The sequence below is a fragment of the Procambarus clarkii genome, chromosome 85 (assembly GCF_040958095.1).
Source record: "Procambarus clarkii isolate CNS0578487 chromosome 85, FALCON_Pclarkii_2.0, whole genome shotgun sequence".
Classification (NCBI taxonomy): domain Eukaryota; kingdom Metazoa; phylum Arthropoda; class Malacostraca; order Decapoda; family Cambaridae; genus Procambarus; species Procambarus clarkii.
The window spans coordinates 18,619,000-18,638,999 of NC_091234.1; the positions used below are offsets into that span (position 1 = coordinate 18,619,000).

Genomic DNA, 20,000 nt, shown 5'->3' on the forward strand with positions numbered 1-20,000 from the left:
TCTCTCTCTCTCTCTCTCTCTCTCTCTCTCTCTCTCTCTCTCTCTCTCTCTCTCTCTCTCTCTCTCTCTCTCTCTCTCTCTCTCTCTCTCTCTCTCTCTCTCTCTCTCTCTCTCTCTCTCTCTCTCTCTCTCTCTCTCTCTCTCTCTCTCTCTCTCTCTCTCTCTCTCTCTCCCTTTTCCTCTATCTTTGCTCCATGCAGCCGTTGTCAGGCGGTGCGGGAGGGAGGCAGGAACAAGCTGGTTGGGTGAGTTTGGACTACGACACAAGTATTCCATGAATAAATCTGTGAGGCCCCGAAGACCAGCCAACAGTCAACACCTCAAGGATCACTCTCCCAATATTCCCCCCCCCCCATATAAAGTGACTCCCCTACCTAGACCACACCACCAAATCTTTACATAATCCTTATGTAGTTGACAGAAGCGCAGACGAGGCAATTGGAACGAGTAACGAGGCGCTAGTTAGCGAACTCGCTGAAGGAACGAGCAAGGTAGTTGTTATAGATTCTCGGTGTCCAGCAACACGATAGAGGAGCAAGGAGAAAATTCTGAATGTAAGGAGGGGAAAAGGAGGTGGATGAGGACAATAGGAGTGAGTAAGGAAGGACAAGGAGACGGGGACTCATGTGAGTAAGGAAGGACAAGGAGACGGGGACTCATGTGAGTAAGGAAGGACAAGGAGACGGGGACTCATGTGAGTAAGGAAGGACAAGGAGACGGGGACTCATGTGAGTAAGAACAAGGAGACGGGGACTCAGGCGAGTAAGAACAAGGAGACGGGGACTCAGGTGAGTAAGAACAAGGAGACGGGGACTCAGGTGAGTAAGAACAAGGAGACGGGGACTCATGTGAGTAAGAACAAGGAGACGGGGACTCAGGCGAGTAAGAACAAGGAGACGGGGACTCAGGTGAGTAAGAAGGCGACGGGCAACTCAAACCGCAGCTCTTAACTTCCTTTGGGATAATCTCAAAACAGTTCGTGAATGCTAACTTAGCAGACAACTTATCGAACTTGTCGGGTGATCTCGTAAAGCGTGTGAGACTTGGGCCAGCTTAAGACTTAGTGGCTTTGCCGCTGGTTTAAGACTTGATGAGATGATGCTAGGCCACCACCCTCTGTTGCCTGTAAGACTTTGTCAGACGCTGGGACTTGAGACATTCTTTTGGGATGAGTCAAGTCTTTGTAACGTCTGACGCTATGCTCAGCCTTCCTGAGTTTTTTGGAGGGGCGTTGAGATACACACAGGTGCATTGAGACATACACAGGTGCATTGAAACACACACAGGTGCATTGAAACACACACAGGTGTATTAAGACATACACAGGTGCATTGAGACATACACAGGTGCATTGAAACACACAGGTGTATTAAGACATACACAGGTGCATTAAGACATTCACAGGTGCTTTGAAACATACACAGGTGCATTGAGACACACACAGGTGCATTGAGACATACACAGGTGCATTCAGACACACACAGATGCATTGAGACCTTCACAGGTGCATTGAAACTACATTGCAGAAGCTCCGTAGGGTTAGCAAAAAGGGGAAAGAGGGGAAGGGGCTCCCCATCACCCCCCATCACCCCCCATCACCCCCCGTCACCCCCATCGGGCTCTTGATGGGGTGAGATGCCTCTGCGTCAAAGGTCCAGCAGAAAGCCGGATTTAATTCAATTAGAAGTTCGCTCGTGTAACAGTGAGCTTACACCACAGAGCTGTGGAAGGGGCGAGGTGATGGGAGAGGGGGAAAGGGGGAGGAAGATGTGGAAGGGAAGGGATTGGGGGGGGGGTGGTAATAGGAGGAAAAAGAAGGGTTTATTCTGGGGAAGGTTAGGTTAGGTTAGGTTAGGTTAGGTTAGGGGGCATCCGGTAACTCCTGCTTGTAAAGGGATATTCCTTTGTGTAGGAGGTGATTGGGGAGGGGGTGAGGATGATTAGAATGATGGAGGAGGATTGGAATGGTGGAGGATGATTGGGATATTGGATGATTGGTGACTGCATGGCGGGGACCCGCGTCTCTCAACCAGCACTCTTAAGGCGTTACAGTGAAGGGTTGAACCTGACTTGGCGTAGCCAAACCTGGGGCCAGATTCACGAAGCAGTTACGCAAGCACTTACGAACCTGGGGCCAGATTCACGAAGCAGTTACGCAAGCACTTACGAACCTGGGGCCAGATTCACGAAGCAGTTACGCAAGCACTTACGAACCTGGGGCCAGATTCACGAAGCAGTTACGCAAGTACTTACGAACGTGTACATCTTTCCTCAATCTTTGACGGCTTTGGTTACATTTATTAAACAGTTTACAAGCATGAAAACTTGCCAATCAACTGTTGTTATTGTTATAAACAGCCTCCTGGTGCTTCGGAGCTCATTAACTGTTTAATAATTGTAAACAAAGCCGCCAAAGATTGAGAAAAGGTGTACAGGCTCGTAAGTGCTTGCGTAACTGCTTCGTGAATCTGACCCCTGGACTGAACTAGTCTAGCCTAGTCGATATAGCCTAACCTAACCTAACCTAACCTAACCTGACGTACCATTACGTCAGCAATGGAGTGCGCACCTTGGTGTATATCTACTGGGGTGAGCGTTACCTGTGACAGGTTTCTAGAGTGTTCATTCACAGCGTTGCTAAGATCGGCCAGATTTCGTCTGCTGGGAGAGGTGTGGCGCTATTCTTAAGACGACGAAACACTTACTCCAAGGAATTCAAATTGGCACTCCGTTCATTAGAATGGTGCCAGTCTTCCCATGCGCCGTGGCACTGTTCTCAGCTGTGTCCCTATTGGGCGGCATAGACCAAACTTCTCAAGTGAAGGAGAATTATCACACTGCTCCTTAGACATGATATCATTCCCGGGAGAAATATATAAGGATGTTATCAGGACAGATGCGTTATCAGTGCCCTCAGTGTTCTGAGTGTTCTCAGTGTTCTCTGGGTCTGGTGGGAGCTGAGGAACAACCATTTCCTATGCTGGGTCAACTACTTCTGACAGCTGAGTGGACAGCGCTTCGGATTGGTAGTCCTGAGGTTCCGGGTTCGATCCCCGGTGGAGGCGGAGACAAATGGGTAAAATGTTTCTTTCACCCTATGCCCCTGTTACCTAGCAGTAAATAGGTACCTGGGTTTTAGTCAGCTGTCACGGGCTGCTTCCTGGGGGGTGGAGGCCTGGTTGAGGACCGGGCCGCGGGGACGCTAAGCCCCGATATCATCGCAAGATAACTCCGTTACGTAGAGGATGGTGAAGTCTTTTTTTCTCATCCTAATTCATCTCCATCTCGTTGATGAGCCGGATCGAGGTGTCATGTCTACCAATGGGGCATCTCCATCCGGCTAATTGGCGTAGAAACTGGAAATGCTGTTGACCAGACCACACACTGGAAGGTGAAGGGACGACGACGTTTCGGTCCGTCCTGGACCATTCACAATCGACTTGAGAATAGTCCAGGACGGACCGAAGCGTCGTCGTCCCTTCACCTTCTAGTGTGTGGTCTGGTCAACATACTTCAGCCACGTTATTGTGACTCCTCGCCTGTATATGGAAATACTGTTTAACCTCCACGGGTTCAGCCTGAGACCATAACTGTTGTAACTGATAAACAGTTAGACCATAACTGTTGTAACTGATAAACAGTTAGACCATAACTGTTGTAACTGATAAACAGTTAGACCATAACTGTTGTAAGTGATAAACAGTTAATGATGTGATTGTAGTGTTGTAATCACTCTGTGGCGTGATTAGAGGCGTATATAGCCATGTGGCACGGAAATCACAACTCTCTAAATGACTTCAAAATCATTTTGATTTTTGTTGATTTTCTCTCGATTTTTTAGTTATGTATACGAAATGCCTACAGGCTGAGGAGCCCCGGGAGAGTATGGTCGTCCTCAGGGTGGTTATCTTGAGGTTATCTTGAGATGATTTCGGGGCTTTTTTTTAGTGGTCCTCGTAGCCTGGTGGATAGCGCGCAGGACTCGTGATTCTGTGGCGCGGGTTCGATTCCCGCACGAGGCAGAAACAAATGGGCAAAGTTTCTTTCACCCTGAATGCCCCTGTTACCTAGCAGTAAATAGGTACCTGGGAGTTAGTCAGCTGTCACGGGCTGCTTCCTGGGGGTGGAGGCCTGGTCGAGGACCGGGCCGCCGGGACACTAAAGCCCCGAAATCATCTCAAGATAACCTCAAGATAGTGTCCCCGCGGCCCGGTCCTCGACCAGGCCTCCACCCCCACCTCCAGCCCGTGGCAGCTGACTAACACCCAGGTACCTATTTTACTGCTAGGTAACAGGGTGTGAGAGATTATATAAACAGCTCAAATACATCTTTTTCGAATACCTTCTGGCCAGTAAAACAAGGAATGTAAACAAAGTGTTGTTGATCTTGACACACACACACGCAGCTTACTAGAACGACTTCAAACAACCATAAGAGTCGTTTTGGTGGTCCGTCAGCCCTTGGCACTGCTTGAACGACCGAGTGGCACTCAGGTTCATGGCACTCTAGCAGTTGATCACCACGGCACTGTGTTCTCGGCTTGTTAGGCACGACCAGGCTAATTCGTGATTTTCCAACTATCTGAAGTGTTCGTGGTGGAGGGCGGGATGCCTGGTGCCAACACCAACAGGGGCGTGGACCACGAGACGTGCCGAGCAGGTCTATCTGAACCTGAACCAACACACCGCTAAGCCTGCCGCCTGCCTTTCCTTAATTCCCGAACAACGGCTCGTGGGAGTCGACCCCTGTTTAGATGTGGTGTTGAACAGGTCGCCCGAGTCCCGTGGCGCCAATGTGGGAGGTTTTATAAACTAAATTCTTGGATTGTGTGACACATTGCGAGCTGCAATGCAATCTTCTTCCCCGGGTTCGATCCCGGGCGCCGGCGAGAAACAATGGGCAGAGTTTCTTTCACCCTATGTCCCTGTTACCTAGCAGTAAAATAGTTACCTGGGTGTTAGTCAGCTGTCACGGGCTGCTTCCTGGGGTTGGAGGCCTGGTCGAGGACCGGGCCGCGGGGACACTAAAACCCCGAAATCATCTCAAGATAACTTCAAGATAACCCTACACTTCACCCTTCTTCCATCTCTCACCCTACCTGCCTAATCTCTCCCCCCCCCCCCCCACGAGGAGAGACATCAACAAGAGACACCTCACACACACTTGAAGACCATAGCAGCGTCATAAAAACAGAGCCTAGAGCCAAAGGGATTGGCGCCACGGCTCTATCAACAAGGCTCTATTAATAGAGCCTTCGTGGAGTAGGAACTAAGCCCTGACCACAAAGGTACGCATTCCCCCACGTCACCGCTGCTCCTATAAACAAACCAGTTCAATCCCAATTCACCCTAACCTAACACAATTAAATTTGTCCACGTGACGTATAAAACATGTGTGTGTGACGTCATGCTGTTTCCGGCCGGTATAAGGTGTTAGATACACAAGGGAAGTCCCAGCATCGTGATGCATCAATGAGATGTATCATAACATGTTAGTCTCCGTGGTGTAGTGGTAAGACACTCGCCTGGCGTTCCGCGAGCGCTATGTCATGGGTTCGTATCCTGGCCGGGGAGGATTTACTGGGCGCAAATCCTTAACTGTAGCCTCTGTTTAACGCAACAGTAAAATGTGTACTTGGTTGTAACAACGATTCTTCGCGGCGGGGATCGTATTCCAGGGACCTGCCCGAAACGCTACGCGTACTAGTGGCTCTACAAGAATGTAACAACTCTTGTATATATCTCTCTCAAAAAAAAAAAGATAACCCATAGCAGCCGTGATGCGGATTCGAACTTATGTCTCAGAGCCCACTGGGCTGGCATACGTGTTTGGCTAGACAATCTTCACCTAACATCTGGGATCAGGAGATGAGAGGGATGAGATGCTGGGTCTGCTTTATGAGAAATGGCAGCTTCGTCATCTATATCGCGACCTATTTCCTTCCTTCTTTCTTCCTTCCTTCCTTCCACAGGTCCGTCATTCATACAGCAATCTCCTCCATCCACACGAGAGGGGGCCGACGACCTCCTGATGGGCCGACCAGGAACTCGATATTGGTTCATTTGGAGAATATTGGAAGGTCTCCAGTTTTGCATTCTCCTTTTCCTCCTGTATTTTATTTCTAGATCTTGGATTGCAGTCATTTTTAAGTCCATAACAATATAATATATATATATATATATATATATATATATATATATATATATATATATATATATATATATATATATATATATATATATATGACAATGTCAGACCACGGAGGAAAATTGAAACAGGAAATTTCCTTAAGTACTTTCGTATATTAAATACATCTTCAGAAGGTCAAGACCTTCTGAAGGTCTTCTGAAGATGTATTTAATATACGAAAGTACTTAAGGAAATTTCCTGTTTCAATTTTCCTCCGTGGTCTGACATTGTCACATTCTTAATCACGTGTTTATTTTCGTGATATACACACATATATATATATATATAATTTTCTCACTTCGATGTGCTTACAGGGGTCTAGCTATTGCTCTTAAAAACTGTGCTATTTAACCATTTTGGTGCACAATTGTTCTGTTTGGATTGTGTCTAGGATTGTGTGTGTGCAACGATTTGGCATCATTCACCCTGTGAGTCTCCTGTAAGTGATTTATGAGGTCACCCTCATCATCCAGTCATCCGAATGCCGAATGTAGAGAGTCATTCAGCATCCAGTTATTCGACCATGGGAACTAACCGTCCAACTATCCGACCTAAATAAACCATGGGTTCTACCACGATCAACCGGCCCACAGAACACTAAGATTCGAACCACACACACACACACACCCTTTACCCCTTTGTAAACAATCTCCCCCACTGTGGTTACTTTGCATAAAGAGCAGGAAGAGCATCAGCTCTTTGAAGTTGAAGAGTGTACGAGAGAGAGAGAGCGTGAGCTGGCGGAAAGCCTGAAGCAGAGGTGATCAAAATGCAAACGGGGAATATCTCCAAAGAATGGCTTCCACCGGGGAAGAGGGGGGTATCTAGGTGTGTAATTTTGATGCTATTGAAGGGTCCCCCCAACCTCTCGCCCCTCTTGGAAGGTCGGGGTTCAATCCCCGACCGTCCAAGTGGTTGGGGCACCATTCCTTCCCTCCGTCCCATCCCAAATTCTTATCCTCACCCCTTCCCAGTGCTATATAGTCGTAATGGCTTGGTGCTTTCCCCTCATAATTCTCTCTCATTCTCTCCCCCCCCCTTTGAGGGGGGGGTTGTATGTGGTCGTTGGTGGCGGGGTTTTTGAAGGGGGGTGGTGAGTTTAGGGGGCGTTTAGTGGTTAAGATTGAGTAGGGCAGAAAATGTTTAAATGTAGTATGATTTTGGTCTACTACTTTCTGGTAGTGTCGGGTGATCATTGTCCCCGCGGCCCGGTCCTCGACCAGGCCTCCACCCTCAGGAAGCAGCCCATGACAGCTGACTAACACCCAGGTACCTATTTTACTGCAAGGTAACAGGGGGCATAGGGTGAAAGAAACTCTGCCCATTGTTTCTCGCCGGCGCCTGGGATCGAACCCAGGACCACAGGATCACAAGTCACGCGTGCTGTCCGCTCGGCCGACCGGCGGAGAGGATATAGAGTGGGTGGAGAGGGCATAGAGTGGGTGGAGAGGGCATAGAGTGCGTGGAGAGGGCATAGAGTGGGTGGAGAGGGCATAGAGTGCGTGGAGAGGGCATAGAGTGGGTGGAGAGGACATAGAGTGGGTGGAGAGGATATAGAGTGGGTGGAGAGGATATAGAGTGGGTGGAGAGGATATAGAGTGGGTGGAGAGGATATAGAGTGGGTGGAGAGGATATAGAGTGGGTGGAGAGGATATAGAGTGGGTGGGGAGGATATAGAGTGGGTGGAGAGGATATAGAGTGGGTGGAGAGGATATAGAGTGGGTGGAGAGGATATAGAGTGGGTGGAGAGGATATAGAGTGGGTGGGGAGGATATAGAGTGGGTGGAGAGGGCATAGAGTGGGTGGAGAGGGCATAGAGTGGGTGGAGAGGACATAGAGTGGGTGGAGAGGATATAGAGTGGGTGGAGAGGGCATAGAGTGGGTGGAGAGGGCATAGAGTGGGTGGGGAGGATATAGAGTGGGTGGAGAGGATATAGAGTGGGTGGAGAGGGCATAGAGTGGGTGGAGAGGATATAGAGTGGGTGGAGAGGGCATAGAGTGGGTGGAGAGGGCATAGAGTGGGTGGAGAGGGCATAGAGTGGGTGGAGAGGGCATAGAGTGGGTGGAGAGGGCATAGAGTGGGTGGAGAGGGCATAGAGTGGGTGGAGAGGGCATAGAGTGGGTGGAGAGGATATAGAGTGGGTGGAGAGGGCATAGAGTGGGTGGAGAGGGCATAGAGTGGGTGGAGTAGGCATAGAGTGGGTGGAGAGGGCATAGAGTGGGTGGAGAGGGCATAGAGTGGGTGGAGAGGATATAGAGTGGGTGGAGAGGATATAGAGTGGGTGGAGAGGATATAGAGTGGGTGGAGAGGGCATATAGAGTGGGTGGAGAGGGCATAGAGTGGGTGGAGAGGGCATAGAGTGGGTGGAGAGGGCATAGAGTGGGTGGAGAGGACATAGAGTGGGTGGAGAGGATATAGAGTGGGTGGAGAGGATATAGAGTGGGTGGAGAGGATATAGAGTGGGTGGAGAGGATATAGAGTGGGTGGAGAGGGCATATAGAGTGGGTGGAGAGGGCATAGAGTGGGTGGAGAGGGCATATAGAGTGGGTGGAGAGGGCATAGAGTGGGTGGAGAGGGCATAGAGTGGGTGGAGAGGATATAGAGTGGGTGGAGAGGACATAGAGTGGGTGGAGAGGGCATATAGAGTGGGTGGAGAGGGCATAGAGTGGGTGGAGAGGATATAGAGTGGGTGGAGAGGACATAGAGTGGGTGGAGAGGGCATATAGAGTGGGTGGAGAGGATATAGAGTGGGTGGAGAGGGCATAGAGTGGGTGGAGAGGGCATATAGAGTGGGTGGAGAGGGCATAGAGTGGGTGGAGAGGGCATAGAGTGGGTGGAGAGGGCATAGAGTGGGTGGAGAGGATATAGTGGGTGGAGAGGGCATATAGAGTGGGTGGAGAGGGCATAGAGTGGGTGGAGAGGGCATAGAGTGGGTGGAGAGGGCATAGAGTGGGTGGAGAGGGCATAGAGTGGGTGGAGAGAGAGAAGGATCAGAGCAGCACAGGGTAATAAAGAGCATGAACCGCGAGCTCGGAGATAGAACTTCGAACAAAACCCGGACAAGAGATTTCGAACTAGAGGGGAAACTGGGCGTGAACGAGCGAGGGGAAAAGGAGGAGGGATGTGAATCTGAATAGGGGATGCAACTTCCCATGAGAGGGGAGCGTGGGAAGAGGGGAGAGACTCTAGCAAGTGGGAAGAAAAGGCAACATGTATTGAATGAACTCTCAATCCTTCAGGAGGAGGGAGTACTTGCACCTCTGAGGGGAATGTAAGGCCTCCCACGCCCATCAGACGAGGGGAACCACACCCTATGCCAGTCAGACGAGGGGAGCCATACCTTTACACCCATCAGAGGAGGGGGAAGCACCTATACCTATCAGGAAAGATATCCACACCCATCAGAAGAGAGACAGACCCCCACACACCCATCAGAAGAGAGATACACCTCCTCACACACACCCATCAGAAGAGACAGACCCCCCACACACCCATCAGAAGAGAGATAGACCCCCATACACCCATCAGAAGAGAGACAGACCCCCCCACACACCCATCAGAAGAGAGACAGACCCCCCACACACCCATCAGAAGAGAGACAGACCCCCACACACACCCATCAGAAGAGAGACAGACCCCCACACACACCCATCAGAAGAGAGACAGACCCCCACACACCCATCAGAAGAGAGACAGGCCCATCAGAGGAGCGGAGACGCCCAACTAAGCCCAGCAGGGTGTGAATGATTGCTGGGTTCCGGCTGGCCTCTTCCCCCTTCTCAATGTAATTTGAATCCAATTATCCCACCTTTTTAACACTATTGAACGTGTCAGAGAGGCTTTGGGCCGTCAGCCGTAGTAGGACTCCTGTGTCTGTGGGAGTACACACACACACACACACACACACACACACACACACACACACACACACACACACACACACACACACACACACACAATAGAGGCATTCACACACAGAGCGAAGAACTCTATTGACGCGGGGGGGGGGGGGGGGGGAGGGTGGAACACATGTAGCCATGTTGTCAAGTCTTAAAAAGTCTTTAATTACATGCGTTTCAGACTCCCTTCCTTCACCCCCTCTTCCTTCCTCTTCCTTCTTCCTCTCGTTCCACACTTTCCTTCTTTCGTAGGATGGTGTCGATATCCCGGGAACTAATTTGATGAAGTGCTGTGGGCCAGAGAGGGTAATTTTATGTGGTGAGTCCCCCCCTGGTTGGGCCACCCTCCCCTTTTCCCCCTAACTGGGTCCCCCTTTCCCCTCTGCCGTGCTCCCCTTTGGCCCTCTTCCCCTTAACGATGAAGGGGGGAAGTCCTCCCCCTGGTATTAAGAGCAATAAAATGGCACTCCACAGTTTCAGGCCAGTGTTGTAAACATGGATTTCTGGCCAGCAGATGTTCGAGAATTGGGGGGGGGAGGGAGGGGGGGGGGGGTGTCAGTCTTGATTTGACTGGGGTCAGGCTTCATGCAGGTCAGTGTTCAATCCCCGACCGTCCACAAGTGGTTGGGCACCATTCCTTCCATCCGTCCCATCCCCAACCTTTATCCTGACCCCTTCCAAGTGCTATATAGTCGTAATGGCTTGACGCTTGTCCCTGATAATTCTCTTCCCCTCCTGCTTTCACACTCCTTTCCCCTCTAATTCCTTATTCCCCTCCCCCATCTTCCCCTACCCTTCAAAACCTCCCTCCCCCGCCCACCCCCCCTGCTCGTAGGGGTTAAGCTCTCATTATCCGAGGGTTCGAGACCCCTTGATTGATTTTCCATAGACATTTGTGTTACTGGTATGGCTGCCCCCTGGTGTGACGGCTGCTGGCTCATCGTCGCGTCACACCACGTCACCCGACGTCACAACCCCAGACACGTCAAACATGCGATGCGAAGTCACTTATGCACTCTGCCAATTACTCTGTTCCCTCCCTCCAATGTACTAGTCCCTCCCTCCCTCTTAGCACCTCCATCTCTCCTCCACGTACTTCTCACCCTCTGCCCTTACCCCCCTCCCCCTTCCCGGTTACTCCCCCCCCCCCTCAAGGGTCCTTGAGGTTACTTCCCATTTCGAAACATTTCTCTTCGCCTGTGGCTCTCCATCTTCTTCAAAATTAGTTTTTTTTAATAATTTACTTTAAATAATTATTTAAATAAATTGATAATTTACAAATCTTCCTTAATGTGATAAGTAAAAAAAAATGGTGTATGTCGCAAGGTAACAGTGAGAGAAATGTTTGTGAAGATGAAAAGAAGACTCAATTAAAATTTAGGTGAACCTTATAACACCCCTAAATTGAAAACACTTCTATAATGTATACTAAACTAATAATATAAGTACTCTACTACTTATCCTGAGTAACACTTCCTATGGGTTGCACTTGGTAACACTGTTATTGAACACTGTAATATGAGGTGACATATGATGGTTACACCGGAACCGAAGGTACACTGCCAACAAGGAAATGCTAACACAAGGATTAAATACGCTGCCACCATCTAACTTTGACCATTGAGACTATATCAAGCAACGAGGCAAGAAACATTGCTTGACGTGGAGAGTACTTTCTATGACTGTCATTAATTATGTAAACGGTTGTCAGCCACTATATCCAAAAGGCTAAGAGGATTCAACAATTGACACAGACGGGAAATTTAACATGAGTTTATTGAGATACCAAATTAATCTAAACACCACTATAAATCCTACTCTAACACTGGCCAATAATTAAGAAATTTAGACATGGAACAGAACCTCAGAGATCACACACATTACCTTAAGACCTCTGTCTCTCCCTGGCTGTGAGATGTTCTTCACAGACCCGCTCTCGATCCCGGTGTCCCGCACTCTGCCCCTAAGTCTCTACAGGATCAAATATATACCCTCGAAAAAGGGGGAGGGGAAGATTTACTGTTGCTACCTAGATCAAAAATGCCAGGGGGGTCGGGCCACACATGCACAAACACTTAAAAATATTTCAATTAAGCTTGTTTGACATTCACCATACACTGTTCAAGAGAGGAGTTATCAATCACGCGTGCGACCGACCCTTGACCTGGCCAAAAGGGGGAGATCCATGGATGTTTACACACAAGAATCTGGGGCCCAATTCCACTGCAATGCTTAACAAGAGTATCATGAAACATGACACACTTGAAACAAGCTGACCAAGACTAACCCAGGAATTTCCCAATCAACATACAAGACAATCCAGAGGTCACCCGGGCTGAGGAAAGTTTATTCTATATGTGTTTTTGTTTATGTGTCGTATATCATTAGGAGTCGTGATGATCATTCTCCCCCAAGGACTCTCCCTAGGGGACTCTCCCTAGGGACTCTCCCCAGGGACTCTCCCCCGAATGGATGTTGAAACTAGTGATGAACGATCGAATCACGACGCCTAATGATGGAGGCTACGTGGGGCGCTCCTACAAACAGCTAAACAAAAACACATGTAGAATAAACATTCCTTATTAAGGCCACTGAATAGCTCGGACAATCGAGCTTGGGCCTTACACACTTGGGAGGGTTTTAGTCTTGTACTAAGTTCCTCCACAAGTTTTTAATGTTTGTCTTAAGGCCACTAACGTTGACAGAAACGTTTGTTTTTCGTTTGGATCTTACGTGTTGGCCTATCTCTATAGGCCTAACGCTGGGCGAGTCCTTGCCTGTAGAGAAATGTTTTTTTTCCAACACGCAGGCAAGTGGACGTACGTACAAACAGGCAAGCCGATAGACCCACGGACCAAGAGACACGAGGGGAAAGTCATAATAATATTGCTGGATTAGGATTACCGGGTTTTAGCAGGACGCAAGACTAATGATTTATGTACAGTGTTGTCTAATTCATGGTGTCAGCTGACATATGGGAAGGGTGGGGTGGGGGGGGGGGTAGGGGGGATGGTGGAGGGGTGGGGGGAAGGGGGGATGGAAAGTGTGGCGTTGCAGTAAGAGGATACACACACACACACACACACACACACACACACACACACACACACACACACACACACACACACACACACACACACACACACACACACGGAGGCTGACTCCATACACAGTTTCAAGTGTAGATATGATAGAGCCCAGTAGGCTCAGGAATCTGTACACCAGTTGATTGACAGTTGAGAGGCGGGACCAAAGAGCCAGAGCTCAACCCCCGCAAACACAACTAGGTGAGTCCACACACACACACACACATGGGGGTCTGGTAGCTGAATGGACAGCGCGCAGGACTCGTAAATCTGTGGCGCGGGTTCGATTCCCGGACCAGGCAGAAACAAATGGGCAAAGTTTCTTTCACCCCTAATGTCCCTCTTACCTAGCAGTAAATAGGTACCTGGGAGTTAGACAGCTGTCACGGGCTGCTTCCTGGTGGCTGTGTGGTGTGGGAAAAAAATAGTAGTTAGTAAGAGTTGATTGACAGTTGAGAGGCGGGCCGAAAGAGCCAGAGCTCAACCCCCGCAAACACAACTAGGTGAATACAGACTGTGTACATTCATAGGATGAGACAGACTGCAATTGTCTCATCCTATAGATTAGACATGTACTGTACTCGTCTCTCCAGGATGAAATACAGCCTTTCCACGGGCTCCGAGTGGGGGGGGGGGATGATATGGGGGGGGAGTGTGGGGATGGGGGGGGGGAAGGAAGGAAGTAAGGAATTATCAAGGGAAAGCGCCAAGCCATTACGACTATATAACACTGGGAAGGGGTCAGGATAAGGATTTGGGATGGGACGGGGGGAAGGAATGGTGCCCAACCACTTGGACGATCGCGGATTGAACGCCGATCTGCATGAAGTGAGACTTTCGCTCTACCGTCCAGCCCAACACCCATCTAACATAATGACATTTACTTACTCGTAGCGTCGGCCACACGCTTGACTGACAAGTAGCAGAGAGAGGGGGCAGGGGGCGGGGGGGGGGGGTTGGAGGAGAGAGGGGAGGAGGGAACTCCTTAATGGGGTTCTGGGAGTTCTTCTACTCCCCAAAGCCCGGCCCGAGGCCAGGCTTGACTTGTGATAACTTGGTCCAACAGGCTGTTGCTGTTGGACAAATCTAGTTAGCACGGTAGAACACGCGAACAAGGGAACATAGGTGGAAACTGAGTGACCAAATGAGCCACAGGGACGTCAGAAAGAGCTTGTTCAGTGTCAGAGTAGTTAACAGGTGGAATGCATTAGGCAGTGATGTGGTGGAGGCTGACTCCATACACAGTTTCAAGTGTAGGTATGATAGAGCTCAATAGGCTCAGGAACCTGTACAACAGTTGATTGACAGTTTAGAGGCGGGACCAAAGAGCCAGAGCTCAACCCCCGCAAGCACAACTAGGTGGAACTACTGAGGGTTTTGAAACAATGGAAGGGGCTGTTCAGGGCTTAGAAATAAGGGAGGGAGACTTGTCTAAGCTTAGAAATAAAAGATAACTTCTTCAAGCTTAGCAAATGAAAATCAATTCTTAAGACTCGGACATAGGGGAACCTCCCCCCCCCTGCTCCCCCTCCTTCTTAAGGCTTAGAGAAAGGAAGGGGAAGAGTGGATCTCATCACCCACAGAAACCACAATAGCGTGACGCATCAAATGAACAAATTCTGCGTCTGGGATGCTCTCGGACGCAGGTTCGAATCCTCGTCACGGCCCTTGTGGATTTGGACCTCATCACCCCAGATAATTAGATTAACTCCAACCCAAGACCCTCTTTTTTTTAATTGTCGCCGACTAATTTGACCTCTCGGGCATTAATTACCATCTTAGGTGTATTGCCAGATGCAATAGTCTAGTGCCCCCGCGGGGAGGAGGTGAAGGAGCAGCCATGACAGCGTCTTAAGACCCCAGTGTTTCCCCCAGGATAATGGAGGGTAAAGAACTGCTGCTTCTCCCCCCTTGAAGAATGCCTCGACCCCAGGGTACCGCCACGCTCGTCAAGTATCACATGTGGCCCTTCTCCCCTGTGGAAATTGGGGCGTAATTGAGCTATAACGTTCATTAGGTAGGGTCTCCACAGCTTAAAATGTTAATGGTAAGTCCCGGGAGTGGCTCCACGAGGTGGGGGGGGGGGTGATGGGGAGGGGGTTGATGGGGAAGATTGCCATGGGGGGGGGGGGGGCTGTCAGTAAGGACTTTCTATGGTGGTGTGAGGCAACCCGTTCTCGCACTTTCGTATAGTCAATATTGACTTATTAAATATGTGCATATGTGACATACTAAATATACTAGTTTACCTTGAAAAGCTTCATAGAAAACACCGACCTTACCTAACCTTAGTATGTTAAGATAAGCATCTTATTGCTTCGTAATTACAATTTTTACTTAACATATTATAGGTATAGGTTAATTAATAATTGTAATTACGAAGCAATAAGATGCTTATCTTAACATACTAAGAAGGTTAGGTAAGGTCGGTGTTTTCTATGAAGCTTTTCAAGGAAAACTAAAATATTCACAATAAATTAGTATGTCACATATGCACTTATTTAATAAGTCAATATTGACTATACGAAAGTGCGAGACCGCGTTGCCTCCTCACAACACGCATTAACTATCCAACTATAAAACGCCTTGTTAAGTCCTGAACTACCCGCTAATCCTACCAGAATCACCCCCACACCCCCCTCTAATCCCTCTTCCCAGTCTCTCAATTTCCCCCCTTAACCCCCCCCCCCTCTTCCAATCCCCCCCCTAGTCTCTCCCCCCCTCCCCCAGGAAATGATAGTTGCCACGCTTGCCGTATGGCGGCGCTGCTCCCTCCACCTCGCCTAAGGCTCTGGAACCGAACGAATATTAAAGACAAAAACAAAAAATTGTTCTTTAATTTACCATAAAGAATTTGAACCTTTCCGGCCAATTTGTGGTTTCCAGCCTATAATGTTCGTTTCTTTCAATTTGTTTCGACTATCATTAAAGGGTTTGTAAATCTATTAGTGTTTAAGTTCGTTATTAAGTCTGAACGTAAGATTGGCAAGTCAGTGTGTAAGATTTTTGCCGGAAGTGATCAACTGATTCAGTCTTTAGTCTCAAGACTGTAAAAGTTTGAAGAGAATCTGACGTGTGAATGACTCGTCTAGCTGTTAAGTCTTAGATCTGTCTAGCTGTTAAGTCTTAGATCTGCCGACCTCTTTAAGTCTTAGATCTGCCGACCTCTTAAGTCTTAGATCTGCCGACCTCTTTAAGTCTTAGATCTGCCGACCTCTTAAGTCTTAGATCTGCCGACCTCTTAAGTCTTAGATCTGCCGACCTCTTAAGTCTTAGATCTGCCGACCTCTTAAGTCTTAGATCTGCCGACCTCTTAAGTCTTAGATCTGCCGACCTCTTAAGTCTTAGATCTGCCGACCTCTTAAGTCTTAGATCTGCCAAGCACTGATGGAATAGTTCATTCTATACACTGCTATAGAGTTTAGAGACCTCACTGAAACCCTCCCTGGGGACCACTTTAGCGGAATATGGAGTAAAACATTAAAAAATATGACTCTAAATAAACAAATTATAATGTGAAGTAAAGTCATATTTCAAGCAATGAGTACAGTGATGCCAGACTTCTGCTGTTGCATGCATCACACCAACATCTTCTAGATTAAGAAAACAGAGAGATAAAATAAACAGTTAAGTCAGTCTCTCTCTCTCTCTCTCTCTCTCTCTCTCTCTCTCTCTCTCTCTCTCTCTCTCTAAATATTCATATTCATACCACAATGTCATTATTCTTTAGCTTGATATGTAATAATAATAATGTATATTTAGGCAAGAATACATATATACAAATGATACATGGGCATTGGAGGATTCATGTAACTTAAGTACAGTGCCTAAGGCCACTGATAATCACGAGTTATCTGTATCTAATCTCCTAACTGTATCTTTTACTGTACTCGTAAATCGGATGATGTTACTGAAGACATATATCTTGCTTGGGGTGGGGGGGGGGGTCAGGGCTGGGTGCCAGTGATGCGAGTTTGTTTGGCACCCAGTCTTGGGGGAGCCCCTAAGGGACTTCAGTACCTCAGAACCCGGACTTCTTAGGATTACGAACCCCGAGCGCTGTCCACTTAGCCGTCAGACCCCCACCCTGTCTGTGTGTGTGTGTTTGTGTGAGTGAGTGTGTTTGTGTGAGTGAGTGTGTTTGTGTGAGTGAGTGTGTTTGTGTGAGTGAGTGTGTTTGCGTGAATGTGTTTGTGTGAGTGTTTGCGTGAGTGAGTGTTTATGAGTGAGTGTTTGTGTGAGTGTTTGCGTGAGTGAGTGTTTATGAGTGAGTGTTTGTGTGAGTGTGTTTGTGTGAGTGTTTGTATGAGTGTGAGTGAGTGTGTTTGTGTGAGTGTGTTTGTGTGAGTGTGTTTGCGTGAGTGAGTGTTTGTGTGAGTGAGTGTGTTTGTGTGAGTGAGTGTGTTTGTTTGTGTGAGTGAGTGTGTTTGTGTGAGTGTTTGTGTGAGTGTGTTTGTGTGAGTGAGTGTTTGTGTGAGTGTGTTTGTGTGAGTGTGTTTGTGTGAGTGTGTTTGTGTGTGTGAGTGTGTTTGTGTGAGTGAGTGTGTTTGCGTGAGTGTTTGTGTGAGTGAGTGTGTTTGTGTGAGTGAGTGTGTTTGTGTGAGTATGTTTGTGTGAGTGAGTGTTTGTGTGAGTGAGTGTGTTTGTGTGAGTGAGTGTTTGTGTGAGTGAGTGTGTTTGCGTGAGTGAGTGTTTGTGTGAGTGAGTGTGTTTGTGTGAGTGTGTTTGTGTGAGTGAGTGTTTGTATGAGTGTGAGTGTGTTTGTGTGAGTGAGTGTTTGTGTGAGTGAGTGTGTTTGTGTGAGTGAGTGTGTTTGTGTGAGTGAGTGTGTTTGTGTGAGTGAGTGTTTGTATGAGTGTGAGTGTGTTTGTGTGAGTGAGTGTTTGTGTGAGTGAGTGTGTTTGTGTGAGTGAGTGTTTGTATGAGTGTGAGTGTGTTTGTGTGAGTGAGTGTGTTTGTGTGAGTGAGTGTGTTTGTGTGAGTGTGTTTGCGTGAGTGAGTGTGTTTGTGTGAGTGAGTGTGTTTGTGTGAGTGAGTTTGTGTGAGTGAGTGTGTTTGTGTGAGTGAGTGTGTGTGTGTGAGTGTGTTTGTGTGAGTGAGTGTGTTTGTGTGAGTGAGTGTGTTTGCGTGAGTGAGTGTGTTTGCGTGAGTGTGTTTGTGTGAGTGAGTGTGTTTGTGTGAGTGAGTGTGTTTGTGTGAGTGAGTGTGCTTGCGTGAATGTGTTTGTGTGAGTGTTTGCGTGAGTGTTTATGAGTGAGTGTTTGTGTGAGTGAGTGTGTTTGTGTGAGTGTTTGTATGAGTGTGAGTGAGTGTGTTTGTGTGAGTGTGTTTGTGTGAGTGTGTTTGCGTGAGTGAGTGTTTGTGTGAGTGAGTGTGTTTGTGTGAGTGAGTGTGTTTGTGTGAGTGAGTGTGTTTGTGTGAGTGTTTGTGTGAGTGAGTGTGTTTGTGTGAGTGAGTGTTTGTGTGAGTGTGTTTGTGTGAGTGTGTTTGTGTGTGAGTGTGTTTGTGTGAGTGAGTGTGTTTGCGTGAGTGTTTGTGTGAGTGAGTGTGTTTGTGTGAGTGAGTGTGTTTGTGTGTGTGTTTGTGTGAGTGTGTTTGTGTGAGTGAGTGTTTGTGTGAGTGAGTGTGTTTGTGTGAGTGAGTGTTTGTGTGAGTGAGTGTGTTTGCGTGAGTGAGTGTTTGTGAGTGAGTGTGTTTGTGTGAGTGAGTGTTTGTATGAGTGTGAGTGTGTTTGTGTGAGTGAGTGTTTGTGTGAGTGTGTTTGTGTGAGTGAGTGTGTTTGTGTGAGTGAGTGTTTGTATGAGTGTGAGTGTGTTTGTGTGAGTGAGTGTTTGTGTGAGTGAGTGTGTTTGTGTGAGTGAGTGTTTGTATGAGTGTGTTTGTGTGAGTGAGTGTGTTTGTGTGAGTGTGTTTGTGTGAGTGTGTTTGCGTGAGTGAGTGTGTTTGTGTGAGTGAGTGTGTTTGTGTGAGTGAGTGTGTTTGTGTGAGTGAGTGTGTTTGTGTGAGTGAGTTTGTGTGAGTGAGTGTGTTTGTGTGAGTGAGTGTGTGTGTGTGAGTGTGTTTGTGTGAGTGAGTGTGTTTGTGTGAGTGAGTGTGTTTGCGTGAGTGAGTGTGTTTGCGTGAGTGAGTGTGTTTGTGTGAGTGAGTCTGTTTGTGTGAGTGAGTGTGTTTGTGTGAGTGAGTGTGTTTGTGTGAGTGAGTGTGTTTGTGTGAGTGAGTGTGTTTGCGTGAGTGAGTGTGTTTGCGTGAGTGTGTTTGCGTGAGTGTGTTTGTGTGAGTGAGTGTGTTTGTGTGTGTGTGAGCCCGACAGACTGAGAGACACTTGAAACCCAGCGAGACACTGTCCCTCTCTGTGTAGACACGGTTGGGCATTACTGGTCGGTGATGCAAATTGTCTGGACCGTCGTTTGGGTTTGATAAGTGGTTACCAGGGGTGAGAGGTGGGGGGGGGGGTTATGATCCCAGGTAGCTGAAAAACGAGTCTGCCTTGTGAGTTATTCTACAAGACCTGACCTAACTAAGAGATCAAAGAAATATAGACATGATGATACATACATAAAATAATTGGTTAAATTTGATAGTTTAAGAATATGGGCAGTGAATTAGGATATAGATCAATGACTCGTTATGAGATGTGGAGAGTTTGCTGGAGGCGTGAGGCTCGTTTTCAGAGGAGCTTGAGCACTTGAGCTGCAGAACTCGTGAGGGAAGGACGTGCTCCGTTTGAGCCCCTGGGGAAGATTAAGCCCTGCTTGATATACCTTCAAGAGGAAGGAAGTGGACAGATGTTTCGACTGTGGAATACGTTTGTGGACTTCCCAGCT

The 20,000-nt window shown here is 48.1% G+C and overlaps 1 protein-coding gene across 1 annotated transcript in view; it reads left to right on the forward strand.

The window, feature by feature from the left end:
• The window catches only part of LOC123746647 (plexin-B), a 133,762-nt gene that overhangs the window by 10,447 nt on the left and 103,315 nt on the right, over positions 1-20,000 (forward strand). The window contains 1 exon segment of the mRNA XM_069316881.1: positions 16,356-16,541. Coding sequence (XP_069172982.1) covers positions 16,356-16,541 — 186 coding nt within the window.